This window comes from Terrapene carolina, unplaced genomic scaffold, assembly GCF_002925995.2.
Source record: "Terrapene carolina triunguis isolate 2854851 unplaced genomic scaffold, T_m_triunguis-2.0 Scaffold232, whole genome shotgun sequence".
NCBI lineage: Eukaryota > Metazoa > Chordata > Testudines > Emydidae > Terrapene > Terrapene triunguis.
This window is the reverse complement of record NW_020664583.1, coordinates 5255696-5278462: the sequence shown is the minus strand read 5'-3', so window position 1 is coordinate 5278462 and position 22767 is coordinate 5255696. Positions and strand designations below refer to the sequence as shown.

General features: G+C 40.0%; 1 protein-coding gene across 4 annotated transcripts in view; it reads right to left on the bottom strand.

Annotated features, from left to right (window-relative positions):
• Nucleotides 1-22704, bottom strand: part of CENPP (centromere protein P) — a 353315-nt gene extending 330611 nt beyond the window's left edge. For 2 of the 4 annotated variants that reach the window (XM_024195662.2, XM_024195666.3), the window contains exons 1-6: nucleotides 22410-22704; nucleotides 19110-19261; nucleotides 18233-18378; nucleotides 17674-17762; nucleotides 16121-16150; nucleotides 9051-9139 (exon numbers count right to left, since the gene is read on the bottom strand). In XM_024195662.2, the coding sequence (XP_024051430.1) occupies nucleotides 9051-9139; nucleotides 16121-16150; nucleotides 17674-17762; nucleotides 18233-18378; nucleotides 19110-19243 (488 nt within the window). In that variant the 5' untranslated portion in view covers nucleotides 19244-19261; nucleotides 22410-22704. The remainder of the gene's footprint in view (nucleotides 1-9050; nucleotides 9140-16120; nucleotides 16151-17673; nucleotides 17763-18232; nucleotides 18379-19109; nucleotides 19262-22409) is intronic. The other 2 variants (XM_024195663.2, XM_024195665.2) reach the window with 2 other exon arrangements.
• Nucleotides 22705-22767: the final 63 nt, after the last annotated feature.

Here is a 22767-nt window from a genome sequence, read left to right as displayed (position 1 = left end):
AAATGGCACTGGCTCACAAAATACAGATGGATGATGGGATGAAAGAAGAGCAATCTTGGGATTTCTGATAGACCAACAATATAAACAATAATTTATTGGTTAGCTTAATAACGATGTGAAGTATTGGCACTACACTGTTGTGTTTTTTGTAATGGTAACTCCAAATCCTGTGTGTATCCTTAAGTACCAAGAACAATTTTCAAAGAAATAGCTAGATCAGTAAGAGAGCTCATATAATTTAAGACTGTTTTGGAAAGAATTTATCAGTAGAGAACCAGAGTGGATTAAAAAAAATTTCCATTAACTACAGAAAGAACTGATCTCAAAAGCTATTGTGCATGTGACAGAGAAGTTATCCAAGAAACAGAAGACACATTTAACAACACAGTAACTCCCTATCAGGCCACAATAAAATAGTACCTATCCAATTTCTATACCACTTTTACAAAAGTGTATTAATCAGTAAAAACAAAAAGTATGTAAGAAACAAAATCCATTATAAAAGAAACAGGATCCCTTAACCACTTTCAAAGAAAAAAAATTAACTCAGCACAGTACTCATGACTTTTTGCACCAGATATAAAAACAAGAAATTACTCTTACAGCTGTGGCAAGAATGATGGTCTCATGGGGTTCCCCTTCTCTCTCTCACACACACAAAACCACAACAGAACACCACCATCACACTACGCATCCACCCACACAACTAAGCCCATGCAAAGTTTAATATAATACAGATGTGTTGTAGATACAGCACAAAATGCTGCATTCTACTGACAGAGTCAAAGTTTAACTAGTTAGGAAATGCAAACAAAGTTGAAGCCATTCTCAAAGTGTCAAAAAAAAAAAAAAAAAAAAAAAACCTTGAAAGGGTAATTTATACAATAAATTAGATTACTATTCCCTGTCATGTGGTCTACTCACTGCTAGAGGTACCTCCTCCTGGCCACTCTGGGGTTAGCTGGGCCCTCCTCTAGCAGTCTCTCCACCCAAGGTCTTCTCTCTCCTGCCCCTCTAGCGCCAGGAGCTGCAGGTTCCTCTTCGTGACTGGGCCCCATGGCCAGGTCCCCAAAGTCCTCCCCTTACGTCCTCAAAGTCTTCTACTGCGAACTGCCCCAGGCAGTCCACTTTCCACTGTGTAATCTGCACCACTTCCCCAGTGGCTGGTAGGGGAACCCAGGCCCACCCTCTACTCCAGGTTCCAGCTCAGGGGTCCTCACTTCAACAGCCAAGGTCTGTCCTATCCAATTCCTTGTTGCTTTTCCCGTGACCCTTGCCTACCTGTAATTAATTAATGTTGATAAATTAAAATTAATTAATTAATGTTGATAAATGCAAAGTAATGCACATTGGAAAACATAATCCTAACTATACATATACAATGATGGGGTCTAAATAAGCTGTTACCACTCAAGAAAGAGATCTTGGAGTCATTGTGGATAGTTCTCTGAAATCATCCACTCAATGTACAGCAGCAGTCAAAAAAGCGAACAGAATGTTGGGAATCATTAAGAAAGGGATAGATAAGACAGAAAATATATTGCCTCTATATAAATCCATGGTACGCCCACACCTCGAATACTGCGTGAAGATGTGGTCGCCCCATCTCAAAAAAGATATATTAAAATTGGAAAAGGTTCAGAAAAGGGCAACAAAAATTATTAGGGGTATGGAACGGCTTCCGTATCCAGAGAGATTAATAAGACTGGGACTTTTCAACTTGGAAAAGAGGCGACTGGGGGGGATATAATAGAGGTCTATAAAATCATGAGTAGTATAGAGAAAGTAAATAAGGAAGTGTTATTAACGCCTTCTCATAATACAAGAACAAGGGGCCACCAAATGAAATTAATAAGTAGCAGGTTTAAAACAAACACAAGAAAGTATTTTTTCGCGCAACGCACTGTCAACCTTTGGAACTCCTTGCCAGAGGATGTTGTGAAAGCCAATACTATAACGGGGTTGAAATGGGAGCTAGATAGATTAGTGAAAGAGCTCAGGCCTGCACAACTCGTAAAGCAGCGAGGGCCATATTACTCCAAAGAAAACAGCTGAGGGCCGAAACACACCGGCCCCCCCCGAAGCACACACACCCCAGCGCCGCCCAGCCCCCCGAAACACCCCTCACCCCCACCCCAGCACCGCCCAGCCCCGCGGAAACAACCCCCCCACCCCAGCAGCGCCCGCCCCGCGGAAACAAACCCTCCTTCCCCAGCGCTGCCCCGTCGAAACAGCGGTACTGAACCTTGGTAATATGTTATAGCGGGCCCCTAAGGTATTATAATTAAGGTAAAAGAAAAATGTCTTTTTGCTAGAAGTAGAATAAGGTCTTCCCCCCACTTTGTAATCAATTGCCCTGTTAAATGAATGAGGTGTGAATGAGGAAGGCATGGAAGGCAGGCACCTCCAGACAGCTGCAACCTTTGGAGAGGGGATGGGAGCCAGACCAAGGACAATTAAACTTGTCAAGTGGGCTGACTAGAGAAGAGCAGACATACTGATGGCCTCAGGGGTTAGAAGCAAGCACCTTCCTTTGGGAACACCCTCTTTGCAGCATTGGGACAACCCTCAGCCCAGAGAAAAGCAGCAAAAAGGACCAATTTTTATGAAAGACAAGATCAGTAGAACAGGTCAGCCACTGACTCGCCGCTCGCCTCCTCACCCCCCCCCCGCCGCCGGCTCACCTGCCCCCCCGTCAGTGTGTGTGACACAATAAGTATAGCACATATCAGAATAACTAGCAGCAAGTGCTCAGGCAAAGTTCAACAGTGCAAGAGCAGACATACTGAGCATCAGGACTGTGATATCTTAATAAAGATGTGGGGAGAGTTTAGCCCAATGCTAGACTCATTACACTTACCTCTAACATGAACTACTTACACTACACATTTTATCACAGAGGTACTTTAAAGATAAACAAAATGGTTCTGATTTCTGTTCTAACCCCCTGATCTCATGGCAGCTGTCTGTCTCTAAATATGATGGTGTAAGCACCAAAGCAGTTCAGTTACTGTGTGTCATACTGCAGCATTGCAAGTGGCTACAGGGTCCACTTCTTGAGCAACAGTCCTTGCCACAAATAGTGCAGGTACATGGGACTGATCCAGGTACATGGGACTGATCCAGAGGAAGATGCTGGCCCACTACTAGTGCTTGAGACTTGCTGCGCTTTCCTCTTTGTTCTCTTCGCTTTTCTTTCCCTCAATACCCTTCTTCAGCCTCTTTGACATCCTGGTCCAGCACAGCATGTGGCCTGTTGCTAGCTGAATCTTTTCTGTTTACAGTGTTCATGTTGAATGCTTTCAAGTCCCTCTTGCAAACGTTCATGAATCTGAGCCTAGATTGGTCCAGTGGCCTTGGAGCATCCACAAGTTCTCCATACAAGAGATCTTTTAGAACATGTCTATCATCCATCCAGTGCAATTGATCAAGCCCACAGAGACATCTGTGTTCAAAAACACAATTTTGCTTTCTCAAGTACTTCAGTGTCAGGAACTTTGTTTTCCCACTTAATATTTAGAACAGGGGTAGGCAACCTATGGCATGCAAGCTGATTTTTAGTGGCACTCACACTGCCTGGGTCCTGGCCACCAGTCCGGGGGCCTCTGCATTTTAATTTAATTTTAAATGAAGCTTCTTAAACATTTTAAAAACCTTATTTACTTTACATACAACAATAGTTTAGTTATATATTATAGGCTTATAGAAAGAGACCTTCTAAAAATGTTAAAATGTATTACTGGCACGTGAAACCTTAAATTAGAGTGAATAAATGAAGACTCGGCACACCACTTCTGAAAGGTTGCCAACCCCTGATTTAGAATATGATGAAGACTGTGGGTGTAGTGTTTAGCCTTCTCTCATGCCTGCTGTAGGTGGTCCAGGTCTCGCCACCATACAGCTGCGTGCTCAGAACACAGTGTAGTAGGCACATATCTTGGTGTTCAAATGTTAGTTTCCTATTATCCCATACAACACATTTGGTCAGTCAGCCGAATGAGGTAGCTGCCTTTACGATGCAAGAATTAAGCTCATCATCTAGAGATAAGTTATCTGATACAGATAGCAGAGCTTGTGAACAACTTCTAACATGACATAAGCTATTGAAAAGTCTGGTCCAGTCAACACATCCTGTGCCATAACCATTATCGTCTTTAGACTGATACATAGTCCAAGTTAATCACAAACAAGCACAAAGTTATTGCACACTTGCTCGAGAGCCTCTTCACTGTGTGCAATGAGCACTGCGCCATCACCGAAAAGAAGTTCTCTTCTTTGCTTTTTGATCTTAGACATGCAATGTTGAAGAGATTTCCATCTGATGTTGTGTGGAGATAGATATCCTCAATGCTAGATGAGAAAACACAACAAAGCAGCACAGAGATATACCAAAAAGTGTCGGTTCCAAAACATATTCCTGTTTGAAATCACTCTGGATTTCAAAGCTGCCAGATTGATCAACATCATAGTGGACTGTAGCCTAAGTTTATGCAATCATGGAAGGATCAAATCATACTGAAGAGAATTTGGGGGCAACAAATTCTCTCTAGCAATTGGAAATTCCCTTTCTGATGACCAGATCAAAAACCTTTGTGAGATCTATGAAGGCCACATAGAGAGGTTTCACTTTTTCTTGACACATTTCTTTCAGTTGCCTTAGTGCGAAGACCATGTCAATAGTTTATCTACCATCACAGAAGCCACACTGACTCTTTGGATATATATATCTAGCAAAAAATTAGTCTTTTGAGAATGACTCGTACGAGCACCTTGCCTGCAACACTAAGGACAGAAATTCCTGTAGTTGTTCCTCTATAGCAGGGGTGGGCAACCTTTCAGAAGTGGGGTGCTGAGTCTTCATTTATTCACTCTAATTTAAGGTTTTGCGTGCCAGTAATACATTTTAACATTTTTAGAAGGTCTCTTTCTATAAGTCTATAATATATAAACTAAACTATTATTGTATGTAAAGTAAATAAGGTTTTTAAAATGTTTAAGAAGCTTCATTTAAAATTAAATTAAAATGCAGAGCCCCCCGGACCGGTGGCCAGGACCAGTATGAGTGCCACTGAAAATCAGCTCATGTGCCGCCTTCGGCACGCGTGCCATAGGTTGCCTACCCCTGCTCTATAGAATGTGCTGTAGTTTTGCAGTCACTCCAATCTCCTTTGTTTTCATACATTATGATGTTGGCATTGTTCACGTCTTGTGGTATCATTCCTTCTTTCCCACAGGTAAGCAAGATATTGTACAGCTGTTTCAGCTCACCTTGTCCTCCTTGTTTCAGTACTTCAGCTGGAATTCCATCTTTTCCTGCAGCCTTTCCTGGTGCTAGGAGGCAATTTCCTTTTCAAGCTCATTTACATATGATTCTATATTAAGTTCTTTGATGGTCTGGAGCCTGGGGACTGCATTTAGTGCTGCTTCAGAAATAGTGGTTGCACATGGATAGAGTTTGTGATAATGTTCCACCCAGCACTGCATCTGTTTGCTTGTCTTAATAAGTATGTCTCCATTAAGAGATTTGAATGGGGTAGTCTTCTTAGCTGAAGGATCTATTGCTTTCTTGATTCCATCATACATACTTCTTAGATCTCAATTCTGAAAAAAAATGTATTTTTTCATACAGACTGAGACAGTATGATTGAGCTCATTGCCTCTCTCTTCACTGCAATGAGCTCTTGGCCACTCTGAGGTTAGACAATGGTTCATGTGTGGTGGAGATATGCCGTGCATTTTGCTTCAATAACTGGAAGCATTTTTTCAGCATATGCTGCAAAATCTTTATCTTGTACATTCTTTTTACCAAAAGCTAGGATTGAAGCTATATGGATATTCAGTCTAAGTGTGTTCCACGCTGCATCAGCAATTAGGGGAGGTGGAATGCAGGACACAGCTTCCCGGAGATTTTTAGTGAGTTGAAGACATCCTCCTTGGTCTTTTGTGTTGTTGATGTTAATGTGTGAGGAAAAAGCTTTGTTTGGTATAATGGAATAGTGAAAACCTTATTTTGCAGCATGGTCTGTGTCACAGTCTGAACTGTAAAAACTGTAAGTATGGTGAATATCCTGTAGGTGTTTTCTGTGGGTGACAATTAAATCCAGTTGGTGCCAGTGGCCAGCTGTGGAATGTCTCCAGGAGACCTTCTGGCCATGACTACCCTGGAAGTAGTTATAGGCAAGGCACAGTACTCCTGTATTGTTTGCCCATTGTTATTCATTTTTCCTACTCCATGGTGGCCAGTGCATAGCAACCACATCTCGTGATGAGAGGGACTCTAACACTGAAATATCCCAATAGATATAGTCACTTGCCCAGTGGTAGTTTGCTGGTGACACTGTCTACCTGCTAATAGAACAAGTCCTTCTCTTGAAAGGTGGAATAAAGTGCTGGGGCATAGGTAATGATATTGGCAAAGCTGCCTATGGAAGATATTCTTAGTGATATAATACATCCTCATATTGCAGTGGGACATTCGACCCTGGGTGCTAAGGAGTTGACTGCAAAACCATCCCACGTTTGTGATAGTCGTTTGCTTTTTCCATGCTAAAAGAAGGCGTAATGCATCTCGCATAGAGAGCCTGCATCAACTAGTCTGACTTCAGAGAGAGTGGCTACGTCTACGTCAAGCTTCTCCAGCCCTCGGTCAATGATGGCAACCTTTCTAGGGTCATTGACCTCACTGAGGTCATCCTCACAGTGCAAACTGTCCTCACATTCCAGCAAGCAAGTTTGAAGAGTGCAACCAACATACCCAAAACTTTGGCACATACACTTAGGCAGAAAAATAAAGAGGCAGAGGCTTGCCTTGGGACCAAATCCCCCCTCCTGGTAATACTGACTGGATCAAAAAGGCATGAAAGACCAAGATATTTGGAAGCCAGCACCAATGCAAGAGATGCCAGAGAGCAGAACTGAGTTGCAATGCCAACCACCTGACGCTTTCTCCACAGTGAATTCTGTTCAGAGTTTTCTCCCCTAGCTTTTGTTCAACCAAGAACTGTCTGCAAGGAGTCAGCACCAGATGGAATTACTCCTTTGTGGATATTGTTTTTCATTCCAATGGGTATCTGGCAACCCCACCACTACCAATTGGTGAGTGGTGGCGTTCCTGGTTTAGTCACCAAGCATCTGATCCATGGCAGGTTACGTGATACCAGTAGTAAGCCTCACATTCCTGACCTATGAGGATGGTAGCACTAGATGCCATGGCTTAGCTGGTTAAACAACTGTCTAGTAAACGGAAGATTGTGGGTTCAAATGCCAGTGGTGCCTCTGCTTACTTCTCACCTCTCTGATAAGAGTGATAAATATGTACTATACTTTACAAGTCACTTCAACAAAAATATTAAACTTGTTTAAAAAAAGACCATTGTAGGCAGGGCTGGTAGCATGACTGTGACATACTGGGGTGCAATCCAACCAAGTGAGGGGCTGCTCTGCACCTTGGGCGCCTTACAATGCCTTACTGCAGTAGCTACCACCTGGACCACTCACAAGCAGCCTGTTGGCATGCAAACAACACCCTAAATGTCTGTATGTAACTGCAGCCTGCCAGCCACACTCTGGTCACACTCTGGCTTTTACCAGCCTGGGTTCTTTCTGCAGAGTGACCCCAATACACTACCAGTCCTGGATTTTTCCAAAAATATATGTATTGTACTGAGCAGCCCTCTCTTGGACAGTCCAGAGATATTAAATCTGTTGTCCCTTTAAGGGAATAATACACAACAACTTGCCACCTTAAATAGCGTTACCCAGACAATTTAACTTAAACATACTGGATTAGTTTCAATTAAAGAATAAAACAAGTTTATTTAACTACAATGAGATTTTAAATGAGTACAAGCAATGAGGCATAAAAGTTAGAAATGGTTACAAAAAAAATAAAGTTAAAGCACTTCCTAGGGCCTAACTTAAATTATACTTGATTCAAAGTGAAGTTCTTACCACATCCTTCTAACAGAATTACTGATCAAACTTTACAGGGCAGGACCCCTCTCCCAAAGTCCAATGGCTGTTTCTTTTGTCTTCTAGGGTACAAAGAAGGAGATGCACAGGGAGAGATACACCTTGCGGTGTTTGCCCCTCACTTTTATTGTTCAGCCCCCTCAAAGTTCTATCCAGCTGAGCAGAAGGAAACAGAGTCTAGTGAGGAAAGATGCTACATGCTGTTTTCTGTCACCTGTGTGTGCTGAGATGCAGATTTTCTTCATCTTCTTTCCTTTTCTCTCTTGCTGAGGACATTGTTTACAGCTTATATGCAAACTGAGATAACCACATGTCCCTTTGCACAAGACTGCTTGACCAGTTGTCCTTAACTAGCTAGGAATAAGAAACAGACTCCTATCCTTTATGAGGGTCAATCACTAAAGGGAGATACAATCACACACATTTTGCTCATGTATAACAATGTTGGAACAGAAAAGCAGTCCATGAAAGGGTTTCTTACATATTAATTGAAATTAGTTAAATTATCTCTAGACTAAGCAATACAAAGCTTAGCTTCTAAAACACATTACAACAAAAATATGTATTCCGTTTTTAATATGGCTTCATAATTTGGGGGAGGGATAGCTCAGTGGTTTGAGCATTGGCCTGCTAAATCCAGGGTTGTGAGTTCAATCCTTGAGGGGGCCACTCAGGGATCTGGGGCAAAATCAGTACTTGGTCCTGCTAGTGAAGGCAGGAGGCTTGACTTGACGACCTTTCAAGGTCCCTTCCAGTTCTAGGAGATAGGATATCTCCATTAATTATTATTATTATTATTATAATTCATATGGTACTTTTCTGGCCTTAAAAAAATCTATGATAATCTAATCTGCCCGCCTGCCATGACACAAACCATAGAATTGCTTCTATTAATTCCTGAATCAAACCCAGTAATCTGAAGGTATTTAAGAGCCACTGATTACAACATGTTACCAAGCAAAGAAAATGACACAGCTTTTTCAGCAAATCCAAAGAATCAAACCACTCAATACTTTCTCTTGTACAATGAGCCATCCATATCAACCATACAAAAATAATTTATTTAACAAAAACCTTACCTGGACACAAACTTGCTTAAATCCGAATATTCACCACATTCCATTATAATGCTGAGGTCAGTAACAGCAGCAGATATGCTTTCATTACTCTAGATTGGAGAAATTATTAAGAAAAAATGCAGATTAATTTATAATTATACATAAACTTGCTAGTTACAGGAGTTCTTAAACACAGATTTTAAAGTGAGGTCTACTTATATGAAAAATCTTTGATGACACACATAAATAGTACAAAGGTAACAACCTATTGGAATAATGCCTATGCTCCCTTGAAGAGAAATGGCAATTTTTAAGAAGTACAAGATGATGGTGCTTGTATGCTTCATAACATGGCGTTGCTTTCTGTTTAATCTATTATTGTCCCATTCTCTTCATTCCCCAGCATGACTTCAACAAGTAATATTAACAAATAAACAAACAGAACCCCACCATTGTGTAACACAGCAGTTTTCAGCCCCACGAGCAGGTTTCAGGGGGGTCCCCCAAGCAGGGCCAGCTTTAAACTTGCTGGGGTCCATGTCTAGTAGTAGGATTTTATGTTTGTATTTTGTATGATTTAGAATGAAGGATAAAGAATAATGAGATAATAATGTAGCATGTATTAAATGTATTGGTGTATGATTTGATTATATCCTGCCAGCCACCCTTTTTGAATAGGGGAAAGGAATGACCTAATGGGCCATTTGGTAAAGATGCATTAGCCAGAATCTGTGTCTGGGCTGATTTCAAGGCAGTAACAGGTGGTTTTAAGGTCACTACTTTGTTGTAGGGCTAGCATTTTAAAATAAGTAAAAGAATGCCATGATTGTTTTTTTGTGCATTGCAACTTGATGTTCCTATTTAAAATGTTCTGTGTAAATTAGTTCTGTTTTGTGTGTGCATGAGGAATATATGTGGTAAGAGATGCATGTGAAGGCTATTGCTGAACTAGATGTACGAGGGAGGAACCGGAGACAGACGCAAGGGCGCCAGGAGGCTGTAACACACCCCTATTGATATGTCAGAGGAGGGCAGATTGACGACTCTAAAAATAAGACAGGCACCTATCAATGGGGACAGGATAGCTGTGATAAAGAATGAGAAGGACAATTTAAGAAAACAAGCACTCGTCAAACAACAATTGATTAAAGCATGACAGTGCAAAACTCATTGGTCCCAATGAAGGAAAATCACTATATAAGCAGGGTGCCTTGCCATGAAACTTCAGGTTCGTCCTGCCAAGACTTCCCTGGAGCATCGTGTCGTGACTGATGGAACCTGGCTCCTCCCTACCCATGATCAACCTAGGTGGCCACTAGATTGATCCGGACTCTGGACTAGTAATTATAACATCGACTCGTGGGACAGTGTGTGTGTGGTGTGTGATTGAATGCATATGCTAATTGTTGTATCTTCAATAAAAGCGGCGTATTGCCTTTTCCCCCCGAAAAAGATCCCGTGTGCTTCTTATAAGCATAACACATGGCAGAAACCCAAAGTCCTGCCACCCGGGGCACTGAGCCCCACCACCTGGGGCTGAAGCCGAAGTCTGAGCAATGTAGCTTTGCAGGGATCCCTGTGGTATGGAGCCCCAGGCAACTCCCCTGCTTGCTACCCCCTAATGCTGGCCCTGGCTTTTATATGCAGAAAACCAGTTATTGTAGCACAGATAGGCCATGCAGTTTTTATAGCATGCTGTGGGGGGGCTCAGAAAGAAAAAAGTTGAGAACTCCTGGTGTAACAAACAAAACTTTGTCATCCAACCACTCAATAAATAAAATAACGTAATGTGATCTAAAGAGAGGAATAAGAAAATCATTTGTTTGCTCTATAGTTCTCCTTGTGTTTTATTTCTTGAATTTGTTTTATATTTTATGACATCCATTTTGCCTTAATTTCATTTTACTTCACAAGAATATGTATATACAAATATATCTGCAGAAATAAGTGTGATTAATGTGTATTCCAAATTAAAATCTCAAACAGCGTATGCAATTTTAGCTTTCACAGAGACAGTGAGAAAGTATATAATTCTTTGTATTATATGTTTTAAAACCTGTCAGAGCAGTTAGCTTGGGAAAGGACAGTGGAAAGATTAGAAGTTAGAACACATCACTTGGAAAGACATCATGAAACAGGCAGCATTAATACTTCTCATTGCACTGGGGCATACAATACTGTTTTTCCTATTCCAGCTAGTATGAACTCATGGGAAGGTAAGATAGAGAAAACAAATTTAATGGGAATGCTGGAGTCAAGTGAAAACATATCATGACATTCTGTAGCATTGCTTGGACAGGGACATTGCCAATGTTGCCATGACTAGAGTTGGAGGAGGCTTGCCAAGATACTTTATAAAATTCAGGAAGTTGAATAAGCACCATAAGGAAAGAAAATCAATTAAAACATATAGCAGAAGGCTCAGATCTGGGCACAGAGCTGCAGACAAGCTGCTAGCACAGTTACTGGATGTAAGCAATTGTATCTTTATAGAAAACTGGCATCCCAGGAAACTGACACTACCATTTTATACCCAGACGCCATCTTGTGGTCCACTGAAAAAGGTTTAAAGAGAAAAAAAGTCCTCTGGAAAAAAGCAATTTTTAATTAATTGACCACTCCCTCAATGTTCTTGAGATTTGACGTGGTAGAGTTTAAAGTTAATATAAAGCTAAAATTGCGTATGTACTTGGAGAGAGTTTAAGTACAATACGGCAGAATCTCATGGTATTTTTATGTCAAACTTCATCTTTCTGTAAAGGATCTCTGCTTCGGCACTTGGGACTCCATCTTTCATTGTTAATGACTTTTAGCACCAGTACAGGCCTTTTTTTTTATTTTTTTTTTTAATCTAGAGACAGAAGTAAAAATCCTTTGCTGTGGTAAAACTTTCAGATTTCTATCAAGAACCTGGGGAAACAAAAGAATTTAACTCATTAAGTTGCAAGGTGAAAGGAATCAGATGAAATCTATGCTGTGGCCATTTTATATATCCCCAAAACAGGAGGAAGAAAAATAATCCTAACTTATCTTTCATACAGTTCTGGTCTATTTGTTTCTAATTGGGCATTCCTTGAAAAAGGGTTTGGGGGGAATAGTAGCAGGGGGATTAGAGCTATATTTTTATTCTAAGGGTCTCAGAATACTTTACACATATTAGTAAATCTGTTCCCCAACATCAATGTCCTAGGAAGTAAAACATTTATCATCCTAATTTTACAGGTGGAGAGCCTAAGGAACAGAAGTTATGGCAAAATTTCCAAGTTTTAAAATTGTGGACTGAAGACCCAATCCTGCATTGAGAAATATGGGCAGACCCCTCCATCCATGCAGACCCCCATTGACTTCAGTGTTTTCATTGCAGGCTGGAGACCTAAGTGTCTTGGATAACATCACACAGGAAGTCTGTGGCAAAACCAGGATTATCCCCATCTCATAACTTCCAATCTTGTGCCTTAATCGCAAGACTACCATTATTTCACCTTTATTTTGAAAAACCCAAACAATTCCTTGTTTAAACAAATGTTGTTATGCACAAAAAAATTCACACATAGCCTCTCTTTTATGCTGCTGAGGTAGCCAAATAGCAGTGTGAGAAATATTTTCATAGAACCTCCAACATACCAAAAACACAATAGAATATTTTCTTTAGTTTGGGAGGGGGGAGGGGAGATTTTTTTCAATTCCCCGTTACATACAAAATTCTGAACTACACTTTTGGAAAAAAGTTAGTACACACATTAGTCACGTACAAAAATCTGAACGTCATAGTAAGCATGCTGCATTGTCCATTTCTTAAAAAAATAGAAATGAAAAGCAAAATGTGGGTTCATGAAATGTTGTGTTGACATTTTACTACTGTAACTAAATAATTCATAGATATCATTCTCACAGTGAATGTAATCCAGTCACATTATAAATAAAATCTTCAAATGTAACATCATACATAGTAATACAGTGCATGCAAGGAAGCTGAATTATAATTGCTATGGAAACCACAGCTTTAAATTTCCTGATTTATGTAAAATCTCTATCATATTACAAGACCATATATTTGTGTTGTATTTAATGACTATACAAGTAGATATGTGCTATACACATTAGAGTCTGTATGTGTAATTTGCTCTATGCTAGCGGATGCTTATATAGCTCCATATTTTTAAAGGCATGAAATATCAGAAACTTAAAACGTATAATGCAAAAGGGAGGGGAAAACAAAGCCAGAAAATTAATCTCTCTCTGCTAGCATTTTAAATTATAATTTTGACACAGGTTTTTCTGTGGGTTTTTTTTTCAGGAAATAACCAATCAAAACAAATTCACATAAAAATAACAATTTCTCTGATTAAAAAAATGTCATTTAAATTCAATAATCAGCCAGTAAATAGTGAAATACTGCCATCTAATGGCATAGATTTAAAGTGCATAATCAACATGAATTTTTGTTTATTAGAATATTAACCTGAAATTTTATTAGAATATTAACATGAAATTCTGCATCTTCACTTCAATATGTTAACTTCACAATGCATTAAATGAGGTCATGATTCTGTAAAAACAAACTAAGGTGAGTAGACCCTTTGACTTCAGTGAATCTTTTTGCACAAATGATGACTGCTCAGCTGAGTATAGTTTTGTAGGATTCAGTCCTAAATTTAAGTCAATTGGTCTACAATTGTGAGTAAAGTTACATATGTGCTTCGGTGCTTGCAGGCTTAGGGTCACGATTATGGCTCAAGATTTGCTTATATCAGAAGTCTGAAGGGGGAGAACCAAACTGTTTTTGAACTAAGGGGAAAATGTTAGAAAAGTAAAAAATTTCTAATCAGAATATTTTAATTATCTGTAGCTCAAGAACAATTAGATTCAGTTTCTTAAATTCTGCAGAAACATTCTCCTTTGTTTTTAGGGTAAACAAGGCAATGCTCAAGCCAAGCCATAGCTTTAGGAGATTAATATAAGGCTTTATAATGGACGCTGATTAGTAATGTCTCTCATTAATATGTAGGGTTCTTGTGTTACTAAAACATGTTCATATTTTTCTTACGTTTACCTTAAGATTTTATATATTATGAGACTTTTCTACCCATTAAGGCAATGAGTCATACCCATTTTTGGAGAGGGCCAAATTCCACATGTAGTTAAACCAGTGTTGCCAATTTTTGTGATTTTGTCATGAGTCTCATGATATTTCATTTCAGAGTGGTAGCCGTGTTAGTCTGTATCAGCAAAAACAACGAGGAGTCCTTGTGGCACCTTAGAGACTAACCAATTCATTTGGGCATAAGCTATCTGATGAAGTGGGTTCTAGCCCATGAAAGCTTATGCCCAAATAAATTTCTCAGTCTCTAAGGTGCCACAAGGACTCCTCGATGATACTTCGTGTTTTTCTTAGAAGTCCAACTCTTGGACTCCTGGGGTTAAATGAAAATCTCCGCTTTCTTTTAAAAAAAGTTAAGCTTACATGCGTCATGGCTAAGGGGAAAAGCTTAAAAACATAACCCAAGTTCACTCTAAAGATTAAAAAACAAAAAGACTAATAAAGAGAACCCAAATTTTTTTTTTTAAATCATGATTTTGGAGGTCCTGACTCATTTATGAACTCTTGGGGTTGGCACTACAGTCCATATGCTGCTTCATAAATTTAGGCTTACACTCTACCCTAAATCCACAATCCACTGATATCAATGGAATGATTGATCAAAGATCAAAAGTAGAATACTGCCTTTACATGGCAATTCAACTTTCAGATATTATTCTTTGTTAAACTGCATTCACCATTGTTCAGTGGGAAAATATTTTCAGCCCAGGACCACAGCTATTTCTGTCTTGTATATCTTTCCTTTTCCTATCCTCCTTTCCCTGTTTCTCTCTGTCTTCACTCTTTCTTTTCATGCAACAACTCTAAATTCCTCTGTGTGCTTCATTCTCACCCACCACTTCCCTATGACAGCTGATAGAATGAACAGCAGTTAAATAGTTAATGATGACATGTAAAACATTACTAAGTGTGCAAAGTAATATTCTAATGAAATTAATGGGGGCAAGGAAGATCTTGACTCAAAGCATCATAGTTTCACACTGTCTGCAAACTGAGGACACCACCAGTATGTATCAGTTACACTCACTCAGCACTTGGAAAGTTACTATGAAAGCTAAACACTTACTTATATTTTTTAAATGAAAGCTTTGGCTCTGCAGAATCTGAATATACCATGTTGGTTTCACAAGTGCATCAAATAGACTGAGTATATGATACTACTTCATGTAAGTATACATCTGAAGGACTTTGTAAGAAACCATTTCCTCCCAACCTCATTCTGGCATGTTAATCACTCTTCACCTCACAGATACATCTGAGTGGCTAGTTTTCTCTGTTCTACTTAATAAACTTACATATTTTCTTCCAAGTTGTCAAAACTCAATTCCTTGTAGTTATTTTTGACCAAATCTTTCAAAACTAATTTGTGTTTCTCTTCAAGTAGACTTAAACCATTTTTCTTTTACATATTCATAAGTATGTTTACTGAATAACAATATCTGAGGGTAAGTATATCCTCAGCAAAAAATGAAGACATTGGAGCATCAGCAAAAATACAACAGAAAAAAAACTTGAAAACAATTACCCCTTGTCTAATAACTGATGCTTACAGAAATTAACACACTAAGTTGTGTGTAATAAAAACAATGTATTGAAACAGTATAATTCCCTAAAGAGGACAATATAGTCTTTTTTTCTTGAAGCATGTGCTTATTTCTGATTAATATTAATGGCACTTATATTCCCTGTTTAAGACAGTAACGGACTTAAAGATATAATATGCCAAAAATTTGGAAAATAAATGTAGAGTCAGAAATGTAATCCGAGAAAGAACCACCTTCTTCTAGATATCATCTAGTTGATATTCTATTTATCACAAGCCATAACAGCACCCAGCACCTGCATACTAAACCCAACAACCAAAATTAGAATCAATTATTACAGCCCACAGGAGACTAAACTATTACATGCCACAGGTAGAGAATAGAAGGTGCATCAATGTCCGAGGCCCCTGCAGTGGCAGCAAATTGATTAAGTGAGATATACTCACATAATCCTGGCAATTAACTTGCACTCCAGGCTGAAGAGGAAGAAGAAAAAAAAAAATCACAAGATCACTGCCAATTTGACCAAGAGGAAAATTCCTTCCCGACCCCACATATAGCGATCAGTATATGTAAGATCGATTTATGACAGTCTGATAGTATGTCTGTCAAATTAATTTTTCATTAATAACATTTATTGTCATCTTTGGTGTTCATTACAACTTCCATTTTGCAGCAGGAACGGATTATGTCTGGGAAGCTGACATAGGGCCATCAAGGGACTATCAACATTAACAGCTTGTCTACACTGGCAATTTACAGCGCTGCAACTTTCTGGCTCAGGGGTGTGAAAAAACACCCCCCGAGCGCAGCAAGTTGCAGTGCTGTAAAGCGCCAATGTAGACAATGCACCATCACTGGGAGCCATGCTCCCAGCGCTGGTAGCTATGCCCCTCGTGGCGCCGCGACCACAGAAGGCAGCGCTTTAACATGGTCAGTGTGGACTATCCCTAAGTAGCTCCACTCTGGTAGAGCAATTGGGTTGCTTTCAGTAGACTCGTTGACTTTTAACAAGACTCTGCCCAGCAGCCAACAGGAAGGTTGGAGCAAGGAATATTCTCAGCCGGAGGACAGAAACAGAAAAGGTGTCAGAGACTGCTTTTAAAACGGACATGCTCTCCAAGCAAGCAAACCATCCCATCAATACAAACAGACATCACAACTGGAAGAGTGGAGGCAGGAGAGGCTTTGTCTACCTCCAACAACACTGATCAAACTCAAGGACTCTCAGGAGTGGTAAGGACTCTAAGGGCAGGATTGCATTCAGGCATCTATTGTTTTGCATAGATCTGTAACTCTTTTATGCTAAGGGCATGTCCACATGAGGACACTCAGGAAAATTAAGGCGAATCAGCTAAAAGGTATGAAATCAATGTGCATAAAATAAATGTATCCACCAATACCACCCATGCACACACACCCCCGTTGATGGTTTCATTCAGGAGTAAAGTGGAATTAGTTTGCTGTAACTTAATCCAGTTTTAATCTGAATGTCCCTGGACAGGCAGAGCACTAATAGTAAAATGTGTATTTTAAGTAGTTTCTTTGCAGAGCCTGTTTTCTTTGCTTGAACAACCATGTGGTCCCTGACAAAGAAACTGTAAACCAGAGCAACCACAGCTAGGTGGAACTCTGGAAGAATGTGCAAAGTGGCTGAAGAAGTTAGGAAGGTCTCAACATTAATTTTGGGTCCTATCACAGTTGGACTGCAGAGACTCTCATCCCAGTAAGGGTGCCAGACAAGAGGCTTAACCAGGAGAATGTCTTAGGAGACCTTCAAATGGAAGCAGTGACTAGACTCTGCAGATCCAGCTGGATTTGATGCATATAGGATTCAAAGGTGGACCCAATTATAACAGACCAGTGGCTGTCCACCAGGGGGACTCAGCCAGGACTGTGACAGTAACTATTCCAAAAGTTCAGTTTTTCTTCTATCATGACAAATTCAAATAGTTATAGATGTGTACTTTTCCCCCCAATAGAAATATCTCGTCATTACCTGTATTTCTAGAAGTTGAAATTCCATCTGAAAAGGCAGTGAATAGCAATTTCCTGATAATCTGTGCTTCTGTATAGTTTTGTTTCCAGCTATAATGAAAGTAGGTTAAAATATTTTAGATTTCTGATCACGTTCAATAATTATTCTGTCTCCCCATTAACAAAAACAATATTAAGCTATAAATTTGAAGAGTGGGCAATGTATGTTATACACAATATAAATCATGCATTTAACCATGTAAGTGAAAAACTTTCCTACCAAACTGATTAGAAGTTCAAATTAGATCTTCAATGTATCTCCAGCCATATATATATATATATATAGGCAACATTCTGTCTTCTGTTATAACCTTATAATGCCATTGAGTGTAAAACCAAGAATCATTTGGCAGTATGTATAACATCACAGAATTCCATTTACCAGCAATTACTGTGCTCGTGTTTTATCATTTCAGAGCACAAGCTTTTCTGCAAATGTTGAATGCTGAACTATAATCTGCAACTGCAAACTGTGACAAAATGCTTGCAATAATGTTACTAATAGGCACACAAATGCTTACTTTTTTCCACTGTTTCCTTGGAGTAATTTGTGAACCAAATGCCAGTAAATTTCATTAAAAAAGAGAGGTCAGATTCTAAACAATCAAGTTCAGCTTTCAGATCTGGTGGAGATTCATGTTGTTTAGATTCTCCTTGGAGTGATTTTCTAGAATTGAAAAGATCCATTAGCAATCACCAGGGCACAGAGAAAGCTTTTAAAAAGAGTTGCTCTAACATGTAGACATGTGAAGGTGGTTCAGAAATTTATTATGATTTCAGTTATACTTTGAATTCAGTGGCACTACTCATCTAAGTTCTATTCCATGTAAATACTTTATGTTCCCTGCCATATACCAACAGGCTAGTGGTTATGGAAAGCACTCACATTGCCACAGGAGCATTCAGTAAAATGAGTTTTGGCAGCTTATCTGCATTTTTCCAGTTATGATAATCAAAACAACCCCTTTTGCTTCGAGAAGATATATTTTACTTTGTAATTATAGATTTAAATCAGAGTCAAAGAATTAGCAACTTGTCAGGATCCCGAAAGCCACATCAAATTTGATATAGCAAATCACTATTATCCTCATTTTTAATATAGAGATGCAGCATGCAACAGAGAGAAGGCAACAGAGCAGTGCATGATAGAATCTGTGACCTCCACAGGTTGTACCTCGTATTAAAGAGGGCAGCCACAGGTCACATTGTAAACTTCTGAAGGCTACACTTTAGCCACCTCTAAAATACCAAGTGCGTTTCTCAATACTTCTGATTCTTTTATTGCTAAAATGTTTACTTTATGAAACAACATTAATGGGAGTGGACATTTAAACCTAAAGAACAATGCTGAACATACATTCATAAACCAAGATTAATCTGAACATATAAAATGCATACATTGATATTTGTATCTCTTCATCAGAATAAAATGTAGATTCTTGTTTGTTTTCAAACTTTTGAGTTAACAGTTCAATTTCTTCTTCCAAAGAATGAATTTCATCTTCATAAACTTGATAAATGTCACTCTCCATTTCTCAGATTCAATGTTACTAAAATGAAATAAAATTTTGTAAATAAGTATATTCATTTTAACACTATTAATGTTTGATCCTATTTATTGATTCAAAAACTATGAAAATATATAGCACAACAATATTAAACTTTCTCTCTTCCCTTTTTAAAAATTACATGATTCAGCTCACACAGCTTACCAATTCTGAAATCTAAATATTTTAGATCCTAGTGTTTTTGACTAAGAAATACATATTTGGCAAACTTTAATAGTAAACTAGCTACAGAATAATATTAAAATCAAAGGAATTGTAGACACTGAGCCATACAGTCCCCTCTACTATGAGGTTTAGAGGAAAGCAAATGGCTTGAGACTTGCACAACTGAAATCAGTGGGAGTTTTGCCATTGACTTCAACAGGCACAGGATCAGGCCCATACTGAAGTGGAAAATCTATCGTTCTATCAGAAATGGGAACAAACTGATTCCCCTAAGACTCCACAGAAACCCCTCTTAGAATCACTCTAAGGCTAGGTCTACACTACAGCGGTATTCCGACCTAAAATACGCAACTTCAGCTACGTGAATACCGTAGCTGAAGTTGCGTATTTAAGGTCGGCTTACCTGGTGGTGAGGACGGGGGAAAGCCGACCGCTGCCGCGCTGCCGCCGACTCCGCTACCGCCTCTTGTCGATGTGGATTTCCGGAGTCGACGGCAGAGCGCTCAGGGATCGATTTTACGAGACGCGGTAAGTCGATCCCCGATAAACCGATTGCTACCCGCCGGATCGGCGGGTAGTGAAGACGTAGCCTAAGATTGGGGATTGGAACATTCTGCGAGTAGGGACACATCAAAGCATAATGTCTGCTCCTTCTAGGCTGCATGCTGTCATTAGGTGTTTGTTTTATAAGAAAAAAAAAAACAGATGGTAGTTAATCCTGCTGAAAGCATAATAAATTCACATACAACAGCTTCCAACTCCTATGCCACCTTATGAGTTGGGCTAACACAGAGTAACAAGGAAGTGGAGGAGACGACAACCTGATGAGGGTTCTAACTTTGTGTGTTCTTTCCCCCATACAGAATTTTTCGTGAAAGGGGATAATAAAACCTAATGCAACAAATACACAACCCTGTAGGAAATAATTGGTAATTCCCTATGACCCTTTTAATTTCCACTGAATTTAATACTGGTCTCATTTAAATACACAGATTTCATGGTAGTTTCCAAGTCCAGGGGGTCTACTGAAGTCAACTGAAGTTTTGTGATTGACTTCAACAGATCCAAGATTTCACCCAGAAGGAGGGGAAGGGAGTGGGGGTTAAGCACAGTAAGCTGCTATACTGTGGCAAAATATTTCAATCAGCAGTAGGACCTGATAGGAGACCTAAATCAAATATGGCAACAATGTTGAGATTTCAACAGTTCACAGCTCTAAGTAGTCTCTGAACTGAAGAAACTACTTCAGTATTGGACTCTTATGATAGCTTGTCCATCAAATCAGCAGTTGGCAACAAAGATACAATGGAAGTGTCCACATACAAAAGCAATTTCAGTTTCTGGAAAACTAAAGATTTTGTCAGCTTCTTATACACCAAAGTCAGGATTTATAAATTTGAAAGATGGTTGTAGAGATTACAAAACTCAATATGGATAAAAATTGTGAATTTTATTCTTATTGGAATTTTTAATTGTTTTATCTCAATTGTGTTCTTTCAAACCTAGTCCTTTGTTGTTTACATATGTTCCTGTTTGTACTGAATCCATATTAATAGCGCTGTTTACCAACAGTTTGTTTCCTATACACAGCACAACACTCTCTAAACCAAAACATTTGTGTTGCCTGCCAACCTGTGTTTGCTTCTCATATGGGCTGCAAGGTCACCAGAAGTAACACACACAGTAGGTGAATTAATTCTGATGTTAATGTAGTTACACACCAGAAATAAACTGGGCACATCATGCTTGAAAACACAACAAAACAGTTTAATGTTTACATTTTCCAGAAACAGATGTGTATGTTCTCTGCTTATGTTTAAATGACAAAGATTTTCTTTATCAGTGTACAGCACACAACGTATTTCAGATATAAGTATGCACTTTTGAGACTATGCGATCACGTCTCTTTAAAACAAAAGACTCAAAGTGAGAATAAAACGCAATGTACATGTTTATTCTAAGAAAAGTAACCACAATTAGTTTTTAAATGCCCAAGTTTCCAAATCATTATCAGCATGTATGTTTATTAAGTCTAAATATTTGTCTTTCATGTACCATCTGATACAAATTCCTGAAGTTGAGTGTTTGCTCTCCAACACCTACACTGTCCTCCCTGCACGATTTCAAGGGGTGTGATCACAGAATGACCTACCACTCAAAGTTTTACTCTAAACGATTTGTAATGTTTAAGTCTAAAAACATTGCTCCTAGAATACACAGCACCCAGACAGGCCAGGGCTGGTCATTTTCCTTTTTGATGTTAATCTATTATATATTCAGATAACTATCAGATATGCACAGATCATCAAAGGTAGGAGTCTCTTATCTTATAAACCCAAAAGAAAATATATAAGTGCCTAGCTCCCAGCCTTGGGAGCCAAAACCACAAATGGCTGGGGGTGGGGAGGCTACAGGCCTCAGAGTCTCAGGGAAATCCCACAGACATTTTGCGTGGGTTGCTTGTTTTCAGGGGGACAGACCGATGTCCAAAGGGAAGAAACAGAGCCAGCTCCCTCCAGCAACAGACTCTTCTCCGAACACTGCGCTTGGCTCCGGATAGTGGGACAGAGAAGGGTTCAGGTCTGTCCCTTGCTGATCAGACTCTGCTTCCCCCTCAGGCACCCGGCACCCTATATGACCAGGAGGGAGGAGGCACGCCCTCCCCAACTGTAAGATTCCTCATTGTGTGAGGGAGGAACCGACTATTAAATACCCTGTGATCCAGTGGTTAATTTGTGTCAGGACTGGCCTGGGCAGAGCCCCCAGCACCTCTGGGCTTGGCCGTTCATAGCCCCAGCACCTCAGGGCTTGCTGCATATAAAAAAATTGCTTGAGCTCCAGACACCTAATTGCTGCAGCCCCAGCGCCTCTTTCGCTACAAATGCGCCCCCGCAGCCCCAGTTCAACAAACCTTCCCCCCATGCCAGCCTCCGTGGGAGGACAGAGGGGACGACGCGACTCCTACCGGCAAGGAGCGTGATGACAATACCACAGGGGGCCGAGCCCAGCCTCACCTGCTGCCCCGTCCCCTGAGGCCGCGGTAAGCTCGGAACCCGCGCGGCCTCCGCTCTGGAGCCGGCGCTTCGAACCGCCCGCCCAAACGAACGCCCGCTGCGCTGCGGGCGATACCACCGGGCCGCCGAAGCAGCGCACGGCACCTTTCCCAGGCCACACGCACACAGCCGGCCAGGGCGCCAGTCACACGCCCGACTCGTCTCTAACTTCGAGCCTCCGGGCAACGAGCCCCGGCCTTTGTTTGTTTGTTTGTTTGTTTTCCGGGCGCTGCCCAGAGTGATGCCCCCGCGTTCTGATCCCTGTGGGTG